The sequence below is a fragment of the Scyliorhinus canicula genome, chromosome 12 (assembly GCF_902713615.1).
Source record: "Scyliorhinus canicula chromosome 12, sScyCan1.1, whole genome shotgun sequence".
NCBI classification, from domain to species: Eukaryota; Metazoa; Chordata; class Chondrichthyes; order Carcharhiniformes; family Scyliorhinidae; genus Scyliorhinus; species Scyliorhinus canicula.
In genome coordinates, this window is record NC_052157.1 from 66,635,513 (window position 1) to 66,655,029 (window position 19,517).

Genomic DNA, 19,517 nt, shown 5'->3' on the forward strand with positions numbered 1-19,517 from the left:
CCTGTTCCATTTGGGTATTTTTAAAAAATATTCCCCACGCCGTCATCAAGCCTATAAATGGGATGAGGATCTTTATTCTGAGCAGATCCACCAAGTCTTGGGAGTGCAGAGAGAGACAGAGAAGAAAATGAAGATGTTGCTTGGAGCAGTGCTTCTCATCGCCTTGGTGACAGGAGGTAATGTAACTGAGGGGTCACAGTGTCTTCTCAATCCCTACACAACCTCTCCTTTATTTTTCACAAAGATATATTGCCTATTGTGATAACATTGCAAATGAGAAGGTGACGTTTTGTGCTTGAGATAAATTAAGAGGGTTTGAGTATTGGGGTTGGAATCTGACGAATATTGCAGCGTCCCTGTGTTTCAACACAGAAAGGTTATGATAAATAGTGCACACCCAGTGTTATATTAGGGAGTGGTGTCCCGCATTGGAGTGTGAGAGGTGTTTTATTACAGAGTGATATCTCCACCGGGCAGCACACGTGGCTAGCACTGTGGCCTCGCAGCGCCAGGGTCCCAGGTGTGATTAACCACTGGGTCACTGTCTGTGTGGAGTCTGCACGTTCTCCCCGTGTCTTCGTGGGTTTCCTCTGGGTGCTCCGGTTTCCTCCCACAGTCCAAAGACATGCAGGTTAGGTCCATTGGCCATGCTAAATTGCCCTTAGTGTCCAAAAAGTTGAGGTGGGGTTTTTGGGTTAGGGAATAGGGTGGAAGCGAGGGCTTAAGTGGGTTGTTGCAGACTCGATGGGCTAAATGGCCTAATTCTGCACTGTATGTTCTATGTTCTACTGGGGAGTGAGTGTTGCTGTACTTATTCCAGTGATATCCCCTTTGGGGAATGAGTGTTGGTGTGTTTTATTACAGAGTGACATCTCCACTGGAGAGTGAGTGTTGGTGTGTTTATTTCAGAGTGATATCCACATTGGGGAGTGAGTGTTGGTGTGTTTATTACAGTGATATCCCCATTGGGGAGTGAGTGTTGGTGTGTTTATTACAGTGATATCCCCATTGGGGAGTGAGTGTTGGTGTGTTTATTACAGAGTGATATCCCCATTGGGGAGTGAGTGTTGGTGTGTTTATTACAGAGTGATATCCACATTGGGGAGTGAGTGTTGGTGTGTTTATTACAGTGATATCCCCATTGGGGAGTGAGTGTTGGTGTGTTCATTACAGACTGATATCCCCATTGGGTGGTGAGAGTTGGTGTGTTTATTACAGAGTGATATCTCCATTGGGGAGTGAGTGTTGGTGTGTCTATTACAGAGTGATATCCCCATTGGAGAGTGAGTGTTGGTGTGTGTTATTACAGAGTGATATCCCCATTGGGGAGTGAGTGTTGGTTGGTGTGTTTTATTACAGAGTGATATGCCCATTGGGGAGTGAGTGTTGGTGTATTTATTACAGAGTGATATCCCCATTGGGGAGTGAGTGTTGGTGTGTTTTATTACAGAGTGATATCCCCATTGGTGAGTGAGTGTTGGTGTGTTTATTACAGAGTGATATCTCCATTGGGGAGTGAGTGTTGGTGTGTTTTATTACAGAGTGATATCTCCATTGGGGAGTGAGTGTTGGGTGTTTTATTACAGTGATATCTTCATTGGGGAGTGAGTGTTGGTGTGTTTATTCCAGAGTGATATCCACATTGGGGAGAGAGTGTTTGTGTGTTTATTGCAGAGTGATATCTCCATTGGGGAGTGAGTGTTGGTGTATTTATTACAGAGTGATATCCCATTGGGGAGTGAGTGTTGGTGTGTTTTATTACAGAGTGATATCCCCATTGGGGAGTGAGTGTTGGTGTGTTTATTCCAGAGTGATATCCACATTGGGGAGAGAGTGTTGGTGTGCTTATTACAGTGATATCTCCACTAGGGAGTGAGTGTTGGTGTGTTTATTCCAGAGTGATATCCACATTGGGGAGTGAGTGTTGGTGTGTTTATTCCAGAGTGATATCCACATTGGGGAGAGAGTGTTTGTGTGTTTATTGCAGAGTGATATCTCCATTGGGGAGTGAGTGTTGGTGTGTCTATTACAGAGTGGTATCTCCGTTGGGGAGTGAGTGTTTTGTGTGTTTATTACAGTGATATCTCCATTGGGGAGTGAGTGTTGGTGTGTTTATTACAGAGTGATATCCCCATTGGGGAGTGAGTGTTGTGTTTTATTACAGAGTGATATCCCCATTGGGGAGTGAGTGTTGGTGTGTTTTATTAGAGAGTGATATCCCCATTGGGGAGTGAGTGTTGCTGTGTTTTATTACAGAGTGATATCCCCATTGGGAAGTGAGTTTAGGTGGGTTTTATTACAGAGTGATATCCCCATTGGGGTGTGAGTGTTAGTGTGTTTGTCACAGAGTGATATCCCCATTGGGGAGTGAGTGTTGGTGTGTTTATTAGAGAGTGATATCCCCATTGGGGAGTGAGTGTTGGTGTGTTTTATTAGAGAGTGATATCCCCATTGGGGAGTGAGTGTTGCTGTGTTTTATTACAGAGTGATATCCCCATTGGGAAGTGAGTTTAGGTGGGTTTTATTACAGAGTGATATCCCCATTGGGGAGTGAGTGTTAGTGTGTTTATTACAGAGTGATTTTCCCATTGGGGTGTGAGTGTTGCTGTATTTTATTACAATGATATCCCCATTGGGGTGTGAGTGTTGCTGTATTTTATTACAATGATATCCCCATTGGGGTGTGAGTGTTGCTGTGTTTTATTACAATGATATCCCCATTGGGGTGTGAGTGTTGCTGTGTTTTATTACAATGATATCCCCATTGGGGTGTGAGTGTTGATGAGTTTTATCACTGATATCCCCATTTGGGAAGTGAGTTTTGGTGAGTTTTAATACACCACTATCTTCACCCCTGTGTATGTCCTGTCAGACTTGCAGGTCAGACCAAGCAGAGGTGAGTGCACAGTGGTACACAGTCAGGTTAGAGTTGCCCTGGGTTCCCTGGGTTCTCATGGCTTCAGGCAAAACATGGGCAAGGAAACCTCCTGCTGATTACCATGTCCCAGCTACCATCAGATGACGAATCAGTACTCCTCCATGTTGATCACCACGGGGGAAGCACTGCGGGCGGAAAGGGCACAGAATTTACTCTGGGTGGGGGTGCTTTCATGTTCATCAACACGAGTGGCTCGGCAGCACCACAACTGACTGGGCTAGCAGGGTCCAAAAAGACAAAACTGCTAGACTGGGTTTGCGACAGGTGGTGAGGGAACCAATAAGAGGTGAAAACATGCTCGACCTCATCCCCACCAATCTGCCTGCTGCAGATGCATCTGTCCATGACAGTATCAGCATAAGTGACCACCCTACAGTTCTTGTGGAGATGGGTTCCCACCTTCACATTGATTATGTGTTGTGTGGCACTACCATTAATGAATAAATTCAGAACAGATCCAGCAACTTGAGGCTGCGATCCATGAGGTGCTGTGGGCCATCAGCAGCAGCAGAATTGTACACACCCACAATCTGCAACCTCATGGCCTGGCATATTCCCCACTCTACCATGACCGCCAATTCAGGGGACCAACCCTGGTTCAATGAAAAGTAAAGGAAAGCATGCCAGGAGCAACACCAGGCTTCCCAAAAAATGTCAACCTGGTGAAACTACAACACAGGACTATTTGTATGCCAAGCAACATAAGCAGCAAGTAATAGACAAAGCTAAGCGATCCACAACGGATCAGGTCTAAGCTCTGCAGTCCTGCCACATCCAGCCATGAATGGTGGTGGACAATTAATCCAACTTACTGGAGGAGGAGGTTCCACCAATATCCCCATCCTCAGTGACAGAGGAATCCAGCACATATGTACAGAAGACAAGGTTGAAGCATTTGCAATAATGTTTACCCAGAAATGCTGAATGGATGATCCATCTCGGTCCCCTCCGGAGATCAAGAAACAGCAGAAGGCACTGGATACTGCACAAAAAGCAGGACAAAATCCAACCCAGCAAATTACCACACGATCAGTTTAATCTCAATCATCAGTAAAGTGACAGAAGGAGTCATCAACAGAGCTATCAAGCAGCACTTGCTGAGCAATAACCTGCTCATTGGTGTTTAGTTTGATTCTGCCAGGTTCACTTAGCTCCTGACTTCATTACAGCTTTGGTTCAACATGGACAAAAGAGCTGAACTCCAGAGGTGAGAGTGACTTCCCTTGACATCAAGGCAGTTTTTGATTGAATATAGCATCTAGGAGTCCGAGCAAAACTGGAGTCAATGGGAATCTGGGGAAAAACTCTCCGCTGGTTGGAGTCACACCCAGCATAATGGATGATGGTTGTGGTTGTTGGAGGCCAGTCATCTCAGTTTCGGACATCACTGAAGGAGTTCCTCAGGGTACTTGTCCGAGGCCCAACCATCTTCAGCTGCTTCATCAGTGACCTCCCTTCCAACATACGGTCCAATGTGTGGATGTTCGCTGATGATTGTACAATGTTCGGCACCATTCACGACTCCTCAGACATTGAAGCAGTCCATGGCAAATGTGGCAACTCTGGACAATATCCAGGCTTGGGCTGACAATTTACATTCATGCCACACAAGTGCCAGGCAATGATCATCTTCAACAAGAGAGAATCAAACCATTGCCCCTTGCCATTCAATGGCATTACTGTCAGTGAATCCGCCACTATCAATATCCTGGAATTACCATTGGCAAGAAACTGAACTGGACTAGCCAAATAAATACTGTGACTACAAGTGCAGGTCAGAGGCAGGAATCCTGTTGTGAGTAACTCACCACCTGACTGCCCAAACCCTGTCCACCACATATAAGGCACAAGTCAGGAGTGTAATGGAATACCCCCCACTTGCCTGGATGAGTGCAGCTCCAATAACACTCAAGAAGCTCAACGATGGGCAATAAATGCTGGTTTAAAAATAAACTTTTTATTTTTTTTCTCACAGGTTCCTCCCTGATTTGTCACAAATGTAATAGTCTCACTGGCAGCTGTGCATTAAACACCACAACCGAGTGTAACAGAACAATCCATGAAACATGCAGATCCATCAGTGTCAATGAAGTCTTTGGTAAGTACTGTGCAATCATTGGGATTTTACTTTCACTCTGAGATTTCAGCAGCAGCAACTTTAATGTAGTTGGGGGGGGGGGGGGGGGGGGTGCGGTGGTTGTGGCCTGACCGAACTTTAGGAATTATTACTGGGCGGCAAATATAGCCATGATCAGGAAGTGGGTAGTTGGGGAGGGGTCGGTGAGGGAGCGGGTAGAGGCGGCATCGTGTAAGGGCACAAGTTCAGGGATGGTAGTAATGGCATCTCTGCCGTTCTCGCTGGCCTGGTACTCCACAAGACCGATGGTGGTGGCAGCTCTGAGGGTGTGGGGACAGTGGAGGAGGCATATGGGAGTTGGGGGAGCATCGGTCTGGGCTCCAATTTGTGGGAACCACCGGTTTGCGCCGGGGAGGTTGGATGGGGGGTTTTGGAGGTTGCAGAGAGCATGGATTGAGAGGCTGGGGGATCTGTTTATCGATGGCAGCTTTCCTTATTTGGAGGATTTGGAGGAGGATTTGAACTGCCGGGAGGGAATGTGTTTTGTTATCTGCAGGAGAAGGTCTTTGTACGAAAGCAGGTTTCAACCTTTCCGCTTCTACCGCCACAGGGGATACAGGATAAGGTTGTTTCAAAAATGGGAGTGGGGGAGGTGAAGATCTCGGAAATTTATAAAGAGCTCATGGAGTGGGAGGAAACCCAGATAGGTGGGCTAAAGCGTAAATGGGACGATGAACTGGGTAAGAAAATAGAGCTGAGTCTGTGGGAGGATGCACTGAGCAGAGTCAACACGTCCTCATCATGTGCCAGGCTCAGGCTGATATAGAACATAGAACATAGAACATAGAACAGTACAGCACAGAACAGGCCCTTCGGCCCTCAATGTTGTGCCGAGCCATGATCACCCTACTCAAACCCACGTATCCACCCTATACCCGTAACCCAACAACCCCCCCCCCCTTAACCTTACTTTTATTAGGACACTACGGGCAATTTAGCATGGCCAATCCACCTAACCCGCACATCTTTGGACAGTGGGAGGAAACCGGAGCACCCGGAGGAAACCCACGCACACAGGGGGAGGACGTGCAGACTCCACACAGACAGTGACCCAGCCGGGAATCGAACCTGGGACCCTGGAGCTGTGAAGCATTTATGCTAACCACCATGCTACCCTGCTGCCCTTTATAATTTAAGGTGGTCCACCTGGCACACATAACGGGGCCCAGATGAACAGGTTTTTTGAAGGGATGGAGGGCAGGTGTGGGAGGTGTGCGGTAGGGCCTGCAAACCATGTCCACATATTTTGGGCATGCCTGAAGCTCAGTGAATTTTGGCAGGGATTTGCCGATGTCTTGTCTATGGTGCCAAAGGCAAGGTGGGGGCGAGTCCAGAGGTGACGATTTTTGGACTGACGGAAGACCTGGGTGTCCAGGGGCAGAAGAGGCTCACGTTTTGGCCTTTGCCTCCTTGGTAGTCCGGAAACGGATCTTATTAGCGTGGAGGGTCTTGGAGTCCCCGAAATTGGGGGTATGGGTTAGTGACATGGCTGGGTTTCTCAGGCTTGAGAAAATCAAGTTTGCCCTAAGAGGATCATTGTGAGGGTCGGTCCGGAGGTGGCAGCCGTTTATCGACTTCTTCAGGGGAAACTAAACTGTTAGCAGACACAACAGGAGGGGGGGAAGGGGGTTGTGAATGTTGGGGGGGGGGGGGGGGGGGTGTAGGGGAGATAGTTTTGTTTCGGCGGGATTCGCGAGAGGAGGAGGTGGGATTGAGGAATTGTGTGTATAAGCCATGCTGGTTGGGTATGGTTGTTGGTTGGGGGGATGTTATTTACTGAGTTACGTTTACACTTGTATTTGTTTTCATAAAATGTACGTAAATACAGTAAAGGCATCAAGCTAGGAGCTGTCTCCATGTTTGCTTCTAACAATGGCTCTGTTGAACTCGAGACTGACCTGTAGTGCAGATTACGTGTTCTCTGACATCTGTGTGGACGGTTCTGTACTCAGTACCACATTGATCTGTTATGCGCCAGACCCTTACACTACAACCTCCTCAATTCTTTATCCAATGTATTATAAGCTATTCCTGTTTACTGCATGTACCTACATTGTTAATACTATCCTATCTCTCCTATTCAAGATGGATTTAATATGTTTTGGTGATCTGGAGGCCTTATAATTCTGACATATCGTGTTCTCAATGCTGTCCGATGAGAACTGGATTCTGTTGTTGCAAAAACACTCTGCTCAATTGGAGTTTGTTCTGGCACCTGAGTGTCTTCCATAATGTTTTTCCATTGTACTGATGGAATGACCTGTCAAGGGATGACGAGGGGACTCCTACAGTTCCTCCTGTCTGTACACGCAGGGGTGCAAAACAGGTCTGACCAAGTTTGGCCACCATCCTTCCCAATGATAGTGCCCTCTCTCTCAATCAAGATCTTTTGGCAAGATCCCGTGCAGTACCTTTTGTAGTAGATGAAAACCTTATTTTAACTGTCGGACTGCTCTCCTGCTTAGATATCCTGGAAATCCTTGGTTACCAATCCTGTATTAGGTTCTTAGACAGCATTGTAAGTTGTGAGTTACAGAGATTTCTCTATCTCATCCAACTCTTACAACCCTCCCTTTCTCTGTAACCTCTTGCAACCCTCAACTCCCTCCCTATCTCTGTAACCTCCTCCAGCCACGATGACCCTCCCCATTTCTAACCTTCTCCACCCTCTATGACCCTCCCTATCTCTGCAACCTTTTCCAGCACCTCTGACCCTCTCCATCTCTGAAACATCCTCCAGTCCTGTAACCTTGCATTCATCAGAATGATATTGAGGCTAATCGGGTTTAATGAAGTGGACAGGTTGTGCATGATACCTCTGTCAGTTTGGTGACGTAACATAATGTGATTTGTTCAATTAGGTCCAACAAGCACTGATTTCCTTCTGAGTGGCTGTGGATCCTGTTTTGGTCTCGCCACTTTCAATAGTGGATTTTATTCCAGCTACGTGCACACCAGCTGTTGCAGCTCCAACCTCTGCAATGATGATGTTAAACCAGGTAAGACACTGACTGGCTGGATACTGGGTGGAGGGCAGTGAGAGGCAGTTTGATCCAGTGTGCTCTATCTTACTTATTTCACCTTCTGCTGCAGTTAGATAATAAACGTTAGCAAGCAACATGTATTTCTACTGCATCAGTCACAACCTGAAGATGTCAGATTTCCAGAAGGCCTTTGACAAGGTGCCGCATAGGAGTGCCCATGGTGTTAAGGGTAAGATCCTGGCATGGATAGAGGATTGGCTGACTGGCAGAAGGCAGAGAGTGGGGATAAAGGGGTCTTTTTCAGGATGGCAGCCGGTGACTAGTGGTGTGCCTCAGGGGTCGGTGCACAACTTTTCACAGTATACATTAATGATCTGGAGGAAGGAACTGAAGGCACTGTTGCTAAATTTGCAGATGATACAAAGATCTGCAGAGGGACATGTATTTTTAAGGAAGCAGGCGGGCTTCAAAAAGACTTAGACAGACTAGGAGATTGGGCAAAGAAGTGGCAAATGAAATACAATGTGGAAAAGTGTGAGGTTATGCACTTTGGAAGGAGGAATTTAGGCATAGACTATTTTCTAAATGGGGAAATGCTTAGGGAATCAGAAGCATAAAGGGACTTGGGAGTCTTTGTTCACAATTCTCTGAAGGTTAACGTGCAGGTTCTGTTGGCAGTTAGGAAGACAAATGCAATGTGAGCATTCATGTCGAGAGGGCTAGAATACAAGACCAGGGATGTACTTCTGAGGCCAAATAAGGCTCTGGTCAGACCTCATTTGGAGTATTGTGAGCAGTTTTGGGCCCTGTATTTAAGGAAAGATGTGCTGGCCTTGGAAAGGGTCCAGAGGAAGTTCAGAAGAATGACCCTGGAATGAAGAGCTTGTCGTGTGAGGAACTGTTGAGGACTCTGGGTCTGTACTCATTGGAGTTTAGAAGGATGAGGAAGGATCTTATTGAAACTTACAGGATACTGTGAGGCCTGGATAGAGTGGACGTGGAGAGGACGTTTCCACTTGTGGGAAAAACGGGAACCAGCGGAGACCATCTCAGACTAAAGGAGGATCCTTTAAAACAGAGATGAGGAGGAATTTCTTCAGCCAGAGGGTGGTGAATCTGTGGAACTCTTTGCCGCAGAAGGCTGTGGAGGCCAAATCACTGAGTACCTTTAAGACAGAGATAGATAGGTTCGTGATTAATAAGGGGATCAGGGGTTATGGGGAGAAGGCAGGAGAGTAGTGATGAGAAAATTATTAGCCATGATTGAATGGCGGAGCAGACTCGATGGGCTGAGTAGCCTAATTCTGCTCCTATGTCTTATGGTCAGATAATGCACCACACGCAATATTTTGCAAGCGTTGTTGGAAAGTTTATCTTTTTGTGCACAGTGAGCTCGAGTGGACAGCAACATGATAATGACCACCTGAGGTTAGCACTGCTGCGTCACAGCACCAGGGACCGGGTTCAGGTCCTGCCTTGGATGACTGTGTGGAGTTTGCATTTATTCCCTGTGACTGCGTGGGTTTCCTCTGGGTACTCCAGTTTCCTCCCACAGTCCAAAGATGTGCAGGCTAGGTGGATTGGCCATGCTAAATTGTCCCTTAGCATCCAAAGATTAAATGAGGTTAGCCGGTACAGGGATAGGGCTGGAGAATAGGCTTATTATGGTGCTCTTTCGGATGGTCGGATATCGACTCGATGGGCTGAATGGCCTCCTTCTGCACTGTAGGGGCTATATGATGAAAATGATGTTCAGGGATAAATATTGGACAGAGAAGCCAGGAGGGTCCTTTCACAGCTAATGTCAAAGGCAAGACCTGACTATCTTTGCTCTCTGTTGCTTCCAGCTTTTGTGTAATCTCATTCCAGCAGAAAATGATTTTTTTTCTGCACCCCTGATTGTCCTTTTTGCTCATTTCCCCATTCCCCCCTCTCTTTTTTGAAGAATTTCTGGCCCCATCGCCCAAGCAAAGGTCCACTGATTTTTTTTGTGGCTGTGGTGAATGTAACTCCGTAATTCACACTGTATTCTATATACATGAGACCATGCATTTGTAAGCGCAGTTGCGTTGCCCGACCACTAGGGGAGTAGCGCTGGGAATGCTTAGGAGTTTGTACAGGGCTCCACCCTTGGCTCCGCCCACGACTCCTCCCCCTGGACTGCTGTATAAATACCAATGCTCAGAGTCGGTCGTTCAGTTCATCGAGAGTTCAACGCGGAACAGGCTGGCTCTGTTGTAAGTAGATTAAAACCACTGTTCATATCTTAAAGCACGTGTCTAGTGAATTGATGGTTCTATCAATGGCGATCCCAAAAGTGGGCAGGGTCAGAGAATCCCTCCATTCGTTTAGCATCTGAAGAGGTCCTGGACACAGATCAAAATATTAATCTTTGTCTTTTTTCCTTCAAACACTTGGTGAGTTTCCAACAAATGCTTTGTCCCTACCCTTTCCCTGTAACCCTGCAGGCCTCTTTTTCCCTTCAAGCTGATCCGATTCTCTTTGGAAAGAGGCAGGCAAATCTCCTTCAAGCCATACCCTGAGGAATTTAATTCCTAATCCTAACCACTCACCAGGTAAAGAAGATTATCCTGATTGCTGCATGGCTTCCTTTGTCAATCTGTGCCCTTTTAATCCCTCTGCCCATGAGGACAGTTTCTCCAGCTCCTACTCTGTCCAGACCTCCTCGTTATTTGAACACCTCTATCAAATCTCCTCTCCAACTTATCTTCTCCAAGGAGAACTGGCCTAGCCTCACACAGAATCACAGTGCAGAAGAGGCCCTTTGGCCCATCAGGTCAGCACCGACACATGGAAAACACCTGACCGACTCACCTAATCCCAAATTGCCAGCACTTGGCCCATATCCTTGAATGTTATGAAGTGCCAAGTGTTCATTCAGGTACTTTTTAAAGGACATGAGGCAACCCGTCTCTATCACCCTCCTAAGCAGTACATTCCAGACTTTCACCACTCTCTGGGTAAAAATAAGTTTTTTACACAAATCCCCCCTAAAGCTCTTGCTCTCACCATGAACTCATGTTGCCTTGTGACTGACCCTTCAACTAGGGGGAATAGCTACTCACTATCCAGCCGATCCCTGCCCCTCAGAATCTTCGACACCTCAATTAGGTCATCCCTCACACTTCTCTGCTCCAGTGAAAACAACCCAAGCCTTTCTTCATAACTTAAATGTTTCATCCTGGACAACATCCAACGTATTCACGTCAGGGGCCCGGTGCCTGTTAATGAGCACAGTCCTGTGATTCTGTTTTGGGCGGTGATTGATTGCTTGAATACATTCAGATGAGCAGAATGGGACAGGTTAATGATGTTGTCTGTTTGCATTTCAGAGATAGACAACAGTACACTGAATGGTCTGGAATGTCATGGATGTTTTGCTGTTACTGAGGCCGGATGTAAGAATTTGATGACCACGATTAAATGTAGAGGACAACAGGATCGTTGTGTCCACACTTCAGGAGTCCTGAGATGGCGTAAGTCCAAGACTTTATTCATGATTTTACGGAATGATATAAAAACACTGACTAATATGTGGGATTTTACAGCCCAGGAACAGGCCATTCAGCCCATCTGTTCCACACGAGCCTCCCCCCACAACCTCTTCATCTCACCCCATCGCCATATATTTCTATTCCTCTCCCCCTCGTGTGTTTATCCAGATTCCCCTTTAAGGTGTCCATTCTCTTCACCTCAGCCACTACCTGTGGGAGTGACTTCCACTATCTCACCACACTCTGGATAAAGGGGTTCCCCCTGAGTTCCCCATTAGTGACTATCTTATATTGATGACTCCGAGATTTGGTCTGCCTCTCGAGTGGAAGCATCTCCTCTACATCGACTGGAGGCGGAATCAGAAGAAAGAGATAGAAATTAATTCTAAACGTTCCTTGAAAAGGAAAGTCATCGATGTTGGAAGCTGGTTTATACCTCCATGAAGACTCCACCAGGAGAAATTGTGTTAGGTTCTGGGCACCACACCTGAGGCAGGATATCTTGGTCTTGGAGAGGGTGTAACTTCGATTCATTAGAATGATACTGAGGCTAAAAGGGTTAATTTACAGGAATAGGTTTCACTGACGAGGCCTGTATTCCCGTGAGTATAGAAGATTAAGGGGTGATCTAATCGAGTGGTTTAAGATGATTTCAGGTTTTGATAAGGTTGATGGAGAGAAACTATCGCCTCTGGTGTGGGAGGAAGGTCCAAAACAGGGAGGTTCAGAGCTAATGTCAGAAAGCACTTCTTCACACAAAAGGTAGTGGAAATTTGGGACACTCTCCAGCAACCACCCCATGACCCCCCCCCCCCCCCCTCCCCCCGCTGCCTCCCCCACCTGCCCCACCACTCCAAATAAACTATTGAGGTTTAGAGGGTCCATTGATATTTTCCAAACTGAGATTGGTAGATTTTTCTTGGTGAAGGGAATTGAGGGTTGTAGACCCCCAAGGTGGGTAGATGGAGTGAAGGAACAGATGGACCCTAGTCTAAATTGAATGACGGGACAGGCCTGGTGGGCTGAATGGCCTGATTCTGTTCCAGAGAGATTGTCTGCGTCACTCAGAGGCCGGGATAGTTTAAATGGCACTGATGGGGAATTGGATCTGGTGGAAGATCATGGGGAGCTGCTTAAAATGCACTTAAATTTGAAGGTATTAAACTGATCTCTGTCCCTTTTCTGCACACACAGAGGATCCCTCAACGTACGTGATGAAAGGCTGTGTTTCCGATGTTATCTGTCGAGATCCTGCCTATTTGGGACTTTTGGGATTCATCCGAACAACGCTTTGTACTGCTGCAAGGACAACATGTGCAACCTCGAGTCACGGAACTTTACCCGGTCCACCACACCTGGTCCCAGAACCACTTCCAACTCGGGCCCAACCCAACTTAATGCCTCTATTAGCACCGCACTGCTCCTGGCCTTCCTCAAACTTGTGCTGTGAACACAATGCTTCAACTCTTTTCGACTGGGTGCAGCATCTTGTGGATTGAGTCAGGGTTCCTGAGAGGGATGGAGAATCCCAGCATGCTCAGCATGGTTAAAACTCTCTTGTCCAACAGCTTTACCAACTCCCTCAATATCCTGCAATGTGAAAGTATTCAGCCTTCTCCCTCCCAAACTGGCTTGTATTGTATCTATAGAATTAACGGGTGTCTGCTCAACAATCGAGGTGTTTGTGTAACAATAATAATAATCTTTTGGCCATTTGGTCCATCATGTCCCTTTCAGCTCTTTCTCACATCAATCCCAAACTAATCCCACTGGACCACTGTCGACCAACACCCCTGTATCAATCCCAAACTAATCCCACTGCTGTGCTCTCTGTCCATCACCCTATATTAATCACACACTAATCCCACGACCCACTCTCTCCCCATAGCCCTGTATCAATCCCAAACTAATCTCAGTGCTCCACACTCAACCCATAGCCCTGTATCAATCCCAAACTAATCTCAGTGCTCCACATTCTCCCCATAGCCCTGTATCAATCCCAAACTAATCTCACTGTCTCTCTCCCCATAGCCCTGTATCAATCCCTAACTAATCTCACTGCCCCACTCTCTCCCCATAGCCCTGTGTCAATACCACCCTAGTTCCACTCTCCCCCCACAGCCCTGTATCAATACCAACCTAGTCCCACTCTCTCCCCAAAGCCCTGTATCAATATCAAACTAGTCTCACTCTCTCCCCATAGCCCTGTATCAATACCACCCTAGTTCCACTCTCTCCCCACAGCCCTGTATCAATACCAACCTAGTCCCACTCTCTCCCCACAGGCCTGTATCAATACCAACCTAGTCCCACTCTCTCCCCATAGCCCCGTATCAATTGCAAATTAATCCCCCTGTCCTACTCTCTCCCTATAGCCATGTTTCAATAGCAAATTAATCCCCCTGTCCCACTCTCTCCCAATAGCCCTGTATCAATTGAAAATTAATCCCCCTGTCCCACTCTCTCCCCATAGCCATGTATCAATAGCAAATTAATCCCACTGTCCCACTCTCTCCCCATAGCCTTGAACTAATCCTCCTGCCTCACTCTCTCTCCATAGCCCTGTATCAATCCCTAACTAATCCTCCTGCCCCACTCTCTCTCCATAGCCCTGTATCAATCCCAAACGAATCCCATATTAATGCCCTTCTCTTTCTTCATAAAGGGGAAATGTATTAAATGCAGGACTGTTGGAAATCACTGTTGAATCATTAATTTCTCAGATATACCCTGCCTGTAATGCAAAACCTATCCACTGCTGGTGACTGAACATCATCGTAACTCTTTAATTAAATCAACATTTCACTGATTTTGTCAATAAATGATTTACTGTTAATGTGAAATTGAATAAGAGTCGCACCTCTCTCCATCTCCCTCTGTATTACTGTCCTTAGTCACACCTCCTCTCTCTGTATCTCTGCAATCAGTCACATTGCCCTCTGTCTCCCTCTGCTGGTGTCTCTCTGTATCACTACAAGTTCACTGTTTAACCTCTCCAGCACATCTGTGCCAGTGAGTTCAGAGTTCAGTTTCAGAGAGTAACTCTGGGTGAAGTATTCCTTCATTTGGCGACCTGAATGAGACTGTTCAAGGGTTTATTTAGATATTGGTGAATGTGATTACAGATAACGTGGCAGGAGGTATTAGACTGGGAGGGGGGGTGACACAATTCCCCCAGATATGATCTGAGGCATGTCACAGTTTGGGGGTACAACAGGCAGGTATGACTCGTGCAGAGGGGGTAACTTGTGTTTTCACAATACCTCCACCAGGGCCCAATATTGTCACCTCGGAGTTTTTAATAATGTTCCGGAACACTCCAACTGAGAGTTCCACCTGTGGAATCTGGAAAACATCCACGAGGTCAAGAGGATGTAGTCTTAACACAGACTTACGATGCTGTTTGAACGGAGCTGGGACACCCGCTTTGGAACAAATGGAACCAATTTGATGGATATGTAATTGTTTTAATTTCTTAATCACTTGTAGACTATATAATAAATTGTTAAGATAATTCAAATTCTGGTTTCTGCCTACCTTTTGTGTTCGGCGACTGCTGTTAATTTGCTTAAAAAAACAAACTAATGATTTCACGAAACCACAACTGAGAGCCATCAATGTAAGATTGTCACGAATCACTTGACGTGTGGCCAGTAACATTTTTGCCGCACAAGTGCCAGGCAATGACCTTCTGCAACGAGAGAACTTAACCATAGTCCCTTAACATTCAATGGCATTGCCATTGCTGAATCCCCCTCTATTAACATCCTGGGGGGGGGGGGGGGGGGTTACCATTGACCAGAATCTGAACTAGACTAGCCATATAAATATTGTGGCTACAAGAGAACGTCAGAGGCTGGGAATCCTCCAGTGAGTAACTCGCCTCCAGATCTCCCAAAGCCTGCCCACAATCTATAAGTCACAAGTCATGGACAGCACAGTGGCTCAGTGGTTAGCACTGCTGCCTCATGAGGCTGAGAGCCCGCGTTCAATCCCAGCCACAGGCCATTGTCCATGTGGAGTTTGCACATTCTCCCTATGTTTGCGTAGATCAGCCACACTTTAATCGGCCCCTTAATTGAAAAAGTAAAATAAAAAATGAGAATGTGAAACACGTTACCACAGCGAGTGGTTGAGTTGAACAGTACAGATACATTTAAGGAGAAAGCTGGATAAACATATAAGGGGGAAAGGAAGAGAAAGATACGATGATGGGGTGAAATGATCAAGGATGGGAAGATAATTAGGTGTAGCATTAACACCTTGCAACACGTCGATGGGCCAAATGGCCTGTTTCTGCACGGTCAGTTTTTCAGTGCAGTGTCTCGCATGAGAAGAAGTGGTTTAAAAGGAAGTTAAGTTTTCAGCTGATATGTGGTTGAAGAGTGATATTGTCAAGGTATAGCACGTTCAGGATTCATATGGTTAAAGAGGGCCTCTGAAATAATGACAGAAACATTCAGTAGGTCTGGAAGCTTCTGTGTGGAGATAAACATTTTTAATCCAATCCAATTCTTCCTCGCTACTGAAATGAGGATTCTTGTCAATTCCAAGTGCTGGGTGAAGAGACTGCAACAGGCACATGAACCAGTCCATGAGGAACTGGAGAGGATTAGGAGTTAGACAGACCTGGATTTGTGACCCAGGGGCAATTGGAGTGGAAACCAAATCTGACTCCAGATTGAGATTTATGTCGACATGAAAGGCTGGATGTTTTCTGCTTTAACTGGTAATCCTCCCAATTTCTCTACAATATCCTCACTGTCACAGTCTGGCTCCCTCTGGAAGAAAAATCAGAGTATGTTCCATATACACAAGGTTATTTGAAGAAAGAGGCTGAATAGTTCCTTAATGTCAATTTGCACATTTCTCATCCAAAAAACAGAACACCTGACAGTGCAGCACTTGCTCAGTACTGACCCTCAGACAGTGCAGCACTCCCACAGTACTGACCCTCTGACAGTGCAGTGCTCCCTCAGTACTGACTCTCTGACAGTGCAGCACTCCCACAGTACTGACCCTCTGACAGTGCAGCACTTCCTCAGTACTGACCCTCAGACAGTGCAGCACTCCCTCAGTACTGACCCTCAGACAGTGCAGCACTCCCTCAGTACTGACCCTCTGACAGTGCAGCTCTCCCTCAGTACTGACCCTCTGACAGTGCAGCGCTCCCTCAGTACTGACCCCCTGACAGTGCAGCACTCTCTCAGTACTGACCCTCTGACAGTGCAGCTCTCCCTCAGTACTGACCCTCTGACAGTGCAGCACCCGCTCAGTACTGACCCTCTGAGAGTGCAGCGCTCCCTCAGTACTGACCCTCTGACAGTGCAGTGCTCCCTCAGTACTGACCCTCTGACAGTGCAGCACTCCCTCAGTACTGACCCTCTGACAGTGCAGCTCTCCCTCAGTACTGACCCTCTGACAGTGCAGCACTCCCTCAGTACTGACCCTCTGACAGTGCAGCACACCCTTAGTACTGACCCTCTGACAGTGCAGCACTCCCTCAGTACTGACCCTCTGACAGTGCAGCACTCCCTCAGTACTGACCCTCTGACAGTACAGCACTCCCGCAGTACTGACCCTCAGACAGTACAGCACTCCCTCAGTACTGACCATCCGACAGTACAGCACTCCCTCAGTAATAACTCCCTGACAGTGCAGCACTCCCTCAGTACTGACCCTCTGACAGTGCAGCACTCCCTCAGTGCTGACTCTCTGACAGTGCAGCACTCCCTCAGCACTGACCCTCTGACAGTGCAGCGCTCCCTCAGTACTGACCCTCTGACAGTGGAGCTCTCCCTCAGTACTGACCCTCTGACAGTGCAGCACTCCCTCAGTACTGATCCTCTGACAGTGCAGCACTTCCTCAGTACTGACCCTCTGACAGTGCAGCGCTCCCTCAGTACTGACCCTCTGACAGTGGAGCTCTCCCTCAGTACTGACCCTCTGACAGTGCAGCACTCCCTCAGTATTGACCCTCTGACAGTGCAGCACTTCCTCAGTACTGACCCTCAGACAGTGCAGCACTCCCTCAGTACTGACCCTCAGACAGTGCAGCACTCCCACAGTACTGACCCTCTGATAGTGCAGCACTCCCTCAGTACTGACCCTCTGACAGTGCAGCTCTCCCTCAGTACTGACCCTCTGACAGTGCAGCGCTCCCTCAGTACTGACCCCCTGACAGTGCAGCACTCTCTCAGTACTGACCCTCTGACAGTGCAGCTCTCCCTCAGTACTGACCCTCTGACAGTGCAGCACCCGCTCAGTACTGACCCTCTGAGAGTGCAGCACTCCCTCAGTACTGACCCTCTGACAGTGCAGCACTCCCTTTGTACTGACCCTCTGACAGTGCAGCTCTCCCTCAGTACTGACCCTCTGACAGTGCAGCACTCCCTCAGTACTGACCCTCTGACAGTACAGCACTCCCGCAGTACTGACCCTCAGACAGTACAGCACTCCCTCAGTACTGACCATCCGACAGTACAGCACTCCCTCAGTAATAACTCCCTGACAGTGCAGCACTCCCTCAGTGCTGACTCTCTGACAGTGCAGCTCTCCCTCAGCACTGATCCTCTGACAGTGCAGCGCTCCCTCAGTACTGACCCTCTGACAGTGGAGCTCTCCCTCAGTACTGACCCTCTGACAGTGCAGCACTCCCTCAGTACTGATCCTCTGACAGTGCAGCACTCCCTCAGTACTGACCCCCTGACAGTGCAGCACTCCCTCAGTACTGACCCTCTGACAGTACAGCACTCCCGCAGTACTGACCCTCAGACAGTACAGCACTCCCTCAGTACTGACCATCCGACAGTACAGCACTCCCTCAGTAATAACTCCCTGACAGCGCAGCACTCCCTCAGTGCTCTCTCTCTGACAGTGCAGCACTCCCTCAGCACTGATCCTCTGACAGTGCAGCACTCCCTCAGTACTGACCCTCTGACAGGGCAGCGCTCCCTCAGTACTGACCCTCTGACAGTGGAGCTCTCCCTCAGTACTGACCCTCTGACAGGATAATAAATTCCTTTAATCAGAAGCGAGAAACATTGATCTCACAGGGAATGGCCCTTTTAAATAAAAACACTATTCAGTGTAAGTTCTCTTTGTGGTGAACCACTGTGTGCACCTGTATTAGGGGATGTAAGGTAGGGCCTGTACTACAAGTTCACCGGTAGCCCCTGCCGGCTGGCTCCGCCTACAAGGAGCCGTATAAATATGCGTGTCCTCCATTGATCTGCCGTTTTACCAGCTGCAGCAGGAGGCCACGCATCTGACTGCAATAAAGCCACAGTTGTACCCAATCTGAGTCTTTGTGCAATTGATCGTGCATCAATTTATTGCAGTCAGATTTTCAATGAAATGGATATCCGAATCAAACCAGATTGCCTGCAGCTGGATCCGCACTCGCCCGACGCCAGAAAGGACTTTAATCACTGGCTAGCTTGTTTCGAGGCTTACATCAACACAGCGACCCCCAGGCCGACGGAGGCTCATAAGATACAGGTCCTGCATTCTAGGTTGAGCTCCAATGTGTTCCCGTTGATCCAGGATGCCCCGAGTTACGCAGAAGCAATGGCACTCCTAAAAGAAAACTATGCACAGAAAGCGAACACGCTCTTCACCAGGCACGTACTCGCCACTCGCTCTCAACTCCCTGGTGAGTCCATCGAAGACTTCTGGTGGGCCCTAATCACACTCGTCCAGGACTGTGACTGTCAGGCCGTTACAGCCACCGAACATTCTAATCTCCTCATGCACGATGCGTTCATAACGGGGATTGCGTTGGACCCCATCTGACAACGGCTGCTGGTAGGGTCCACGCTCGATCTAGTGGAGACAAAAACTATAGCGCTCTCCATGGTGGTTGCATCCCGTAATGTCCAGCCTTACCCCCTTCGCCACGCGGCCCACCCGTCCTACCCCTCTTGGACTTCACAAACGATCCC

General features: G+C 47.7%; 1 protein-coding gene across 1 annotated transcript; it reads left to right on the forward strand.

The window, feature by feature from the left end:
- Window positions 1-97: 97 nt before the first annotated feature.
- On the forward strand, window positions 98-13,467 carry LOC119975274 (urokinase plasminogen activator surface receptor-like). Its single transcript, XM_038814984.1, has 5 exons — window positions 98-176; window positions 4,914-5,036; window positions 7,937-8,074; window positions 11,413-11,556; window positions 12,769-13,467. Exons 1-5 carry the CDS (start codon window positions 128-130, stop codon window positions 13,071-13,073), a joined length of 759 nt encoding a protein of 252 aa, XP_038670912.1. The 5' UTR covers window positions 98-127; the 3' UTR covers window positions 13,074-13,467.
- Window positions 13,468-19,517: the final 6,050 nt, after the last annotated feature.

Bases quoted from the DNA above. Each gene is read 5' to 3' on its own strand.
- LOC119975274 (XM_038814984.1), top strand. From the start codon at position 128: ATGAAGATGTTGCTTGGAGCAGTGCTTCTCATCGCCTTGGTGACAGGA. The intron at 5,037-7,936 runs GTAAGTACTGTG...TTGTTCAATTAG, and splicing joins CAGTGTCAATGAAGTCTTTG to GTCCAACAAGCACTGATTTC. The intron at 8,075-11,412 runs GTAAGACACTGA...TTTGCATTTCAG, and splicing joins CAATGATGATGTTAAACCAG to AGATAGACAACAGTACACTG.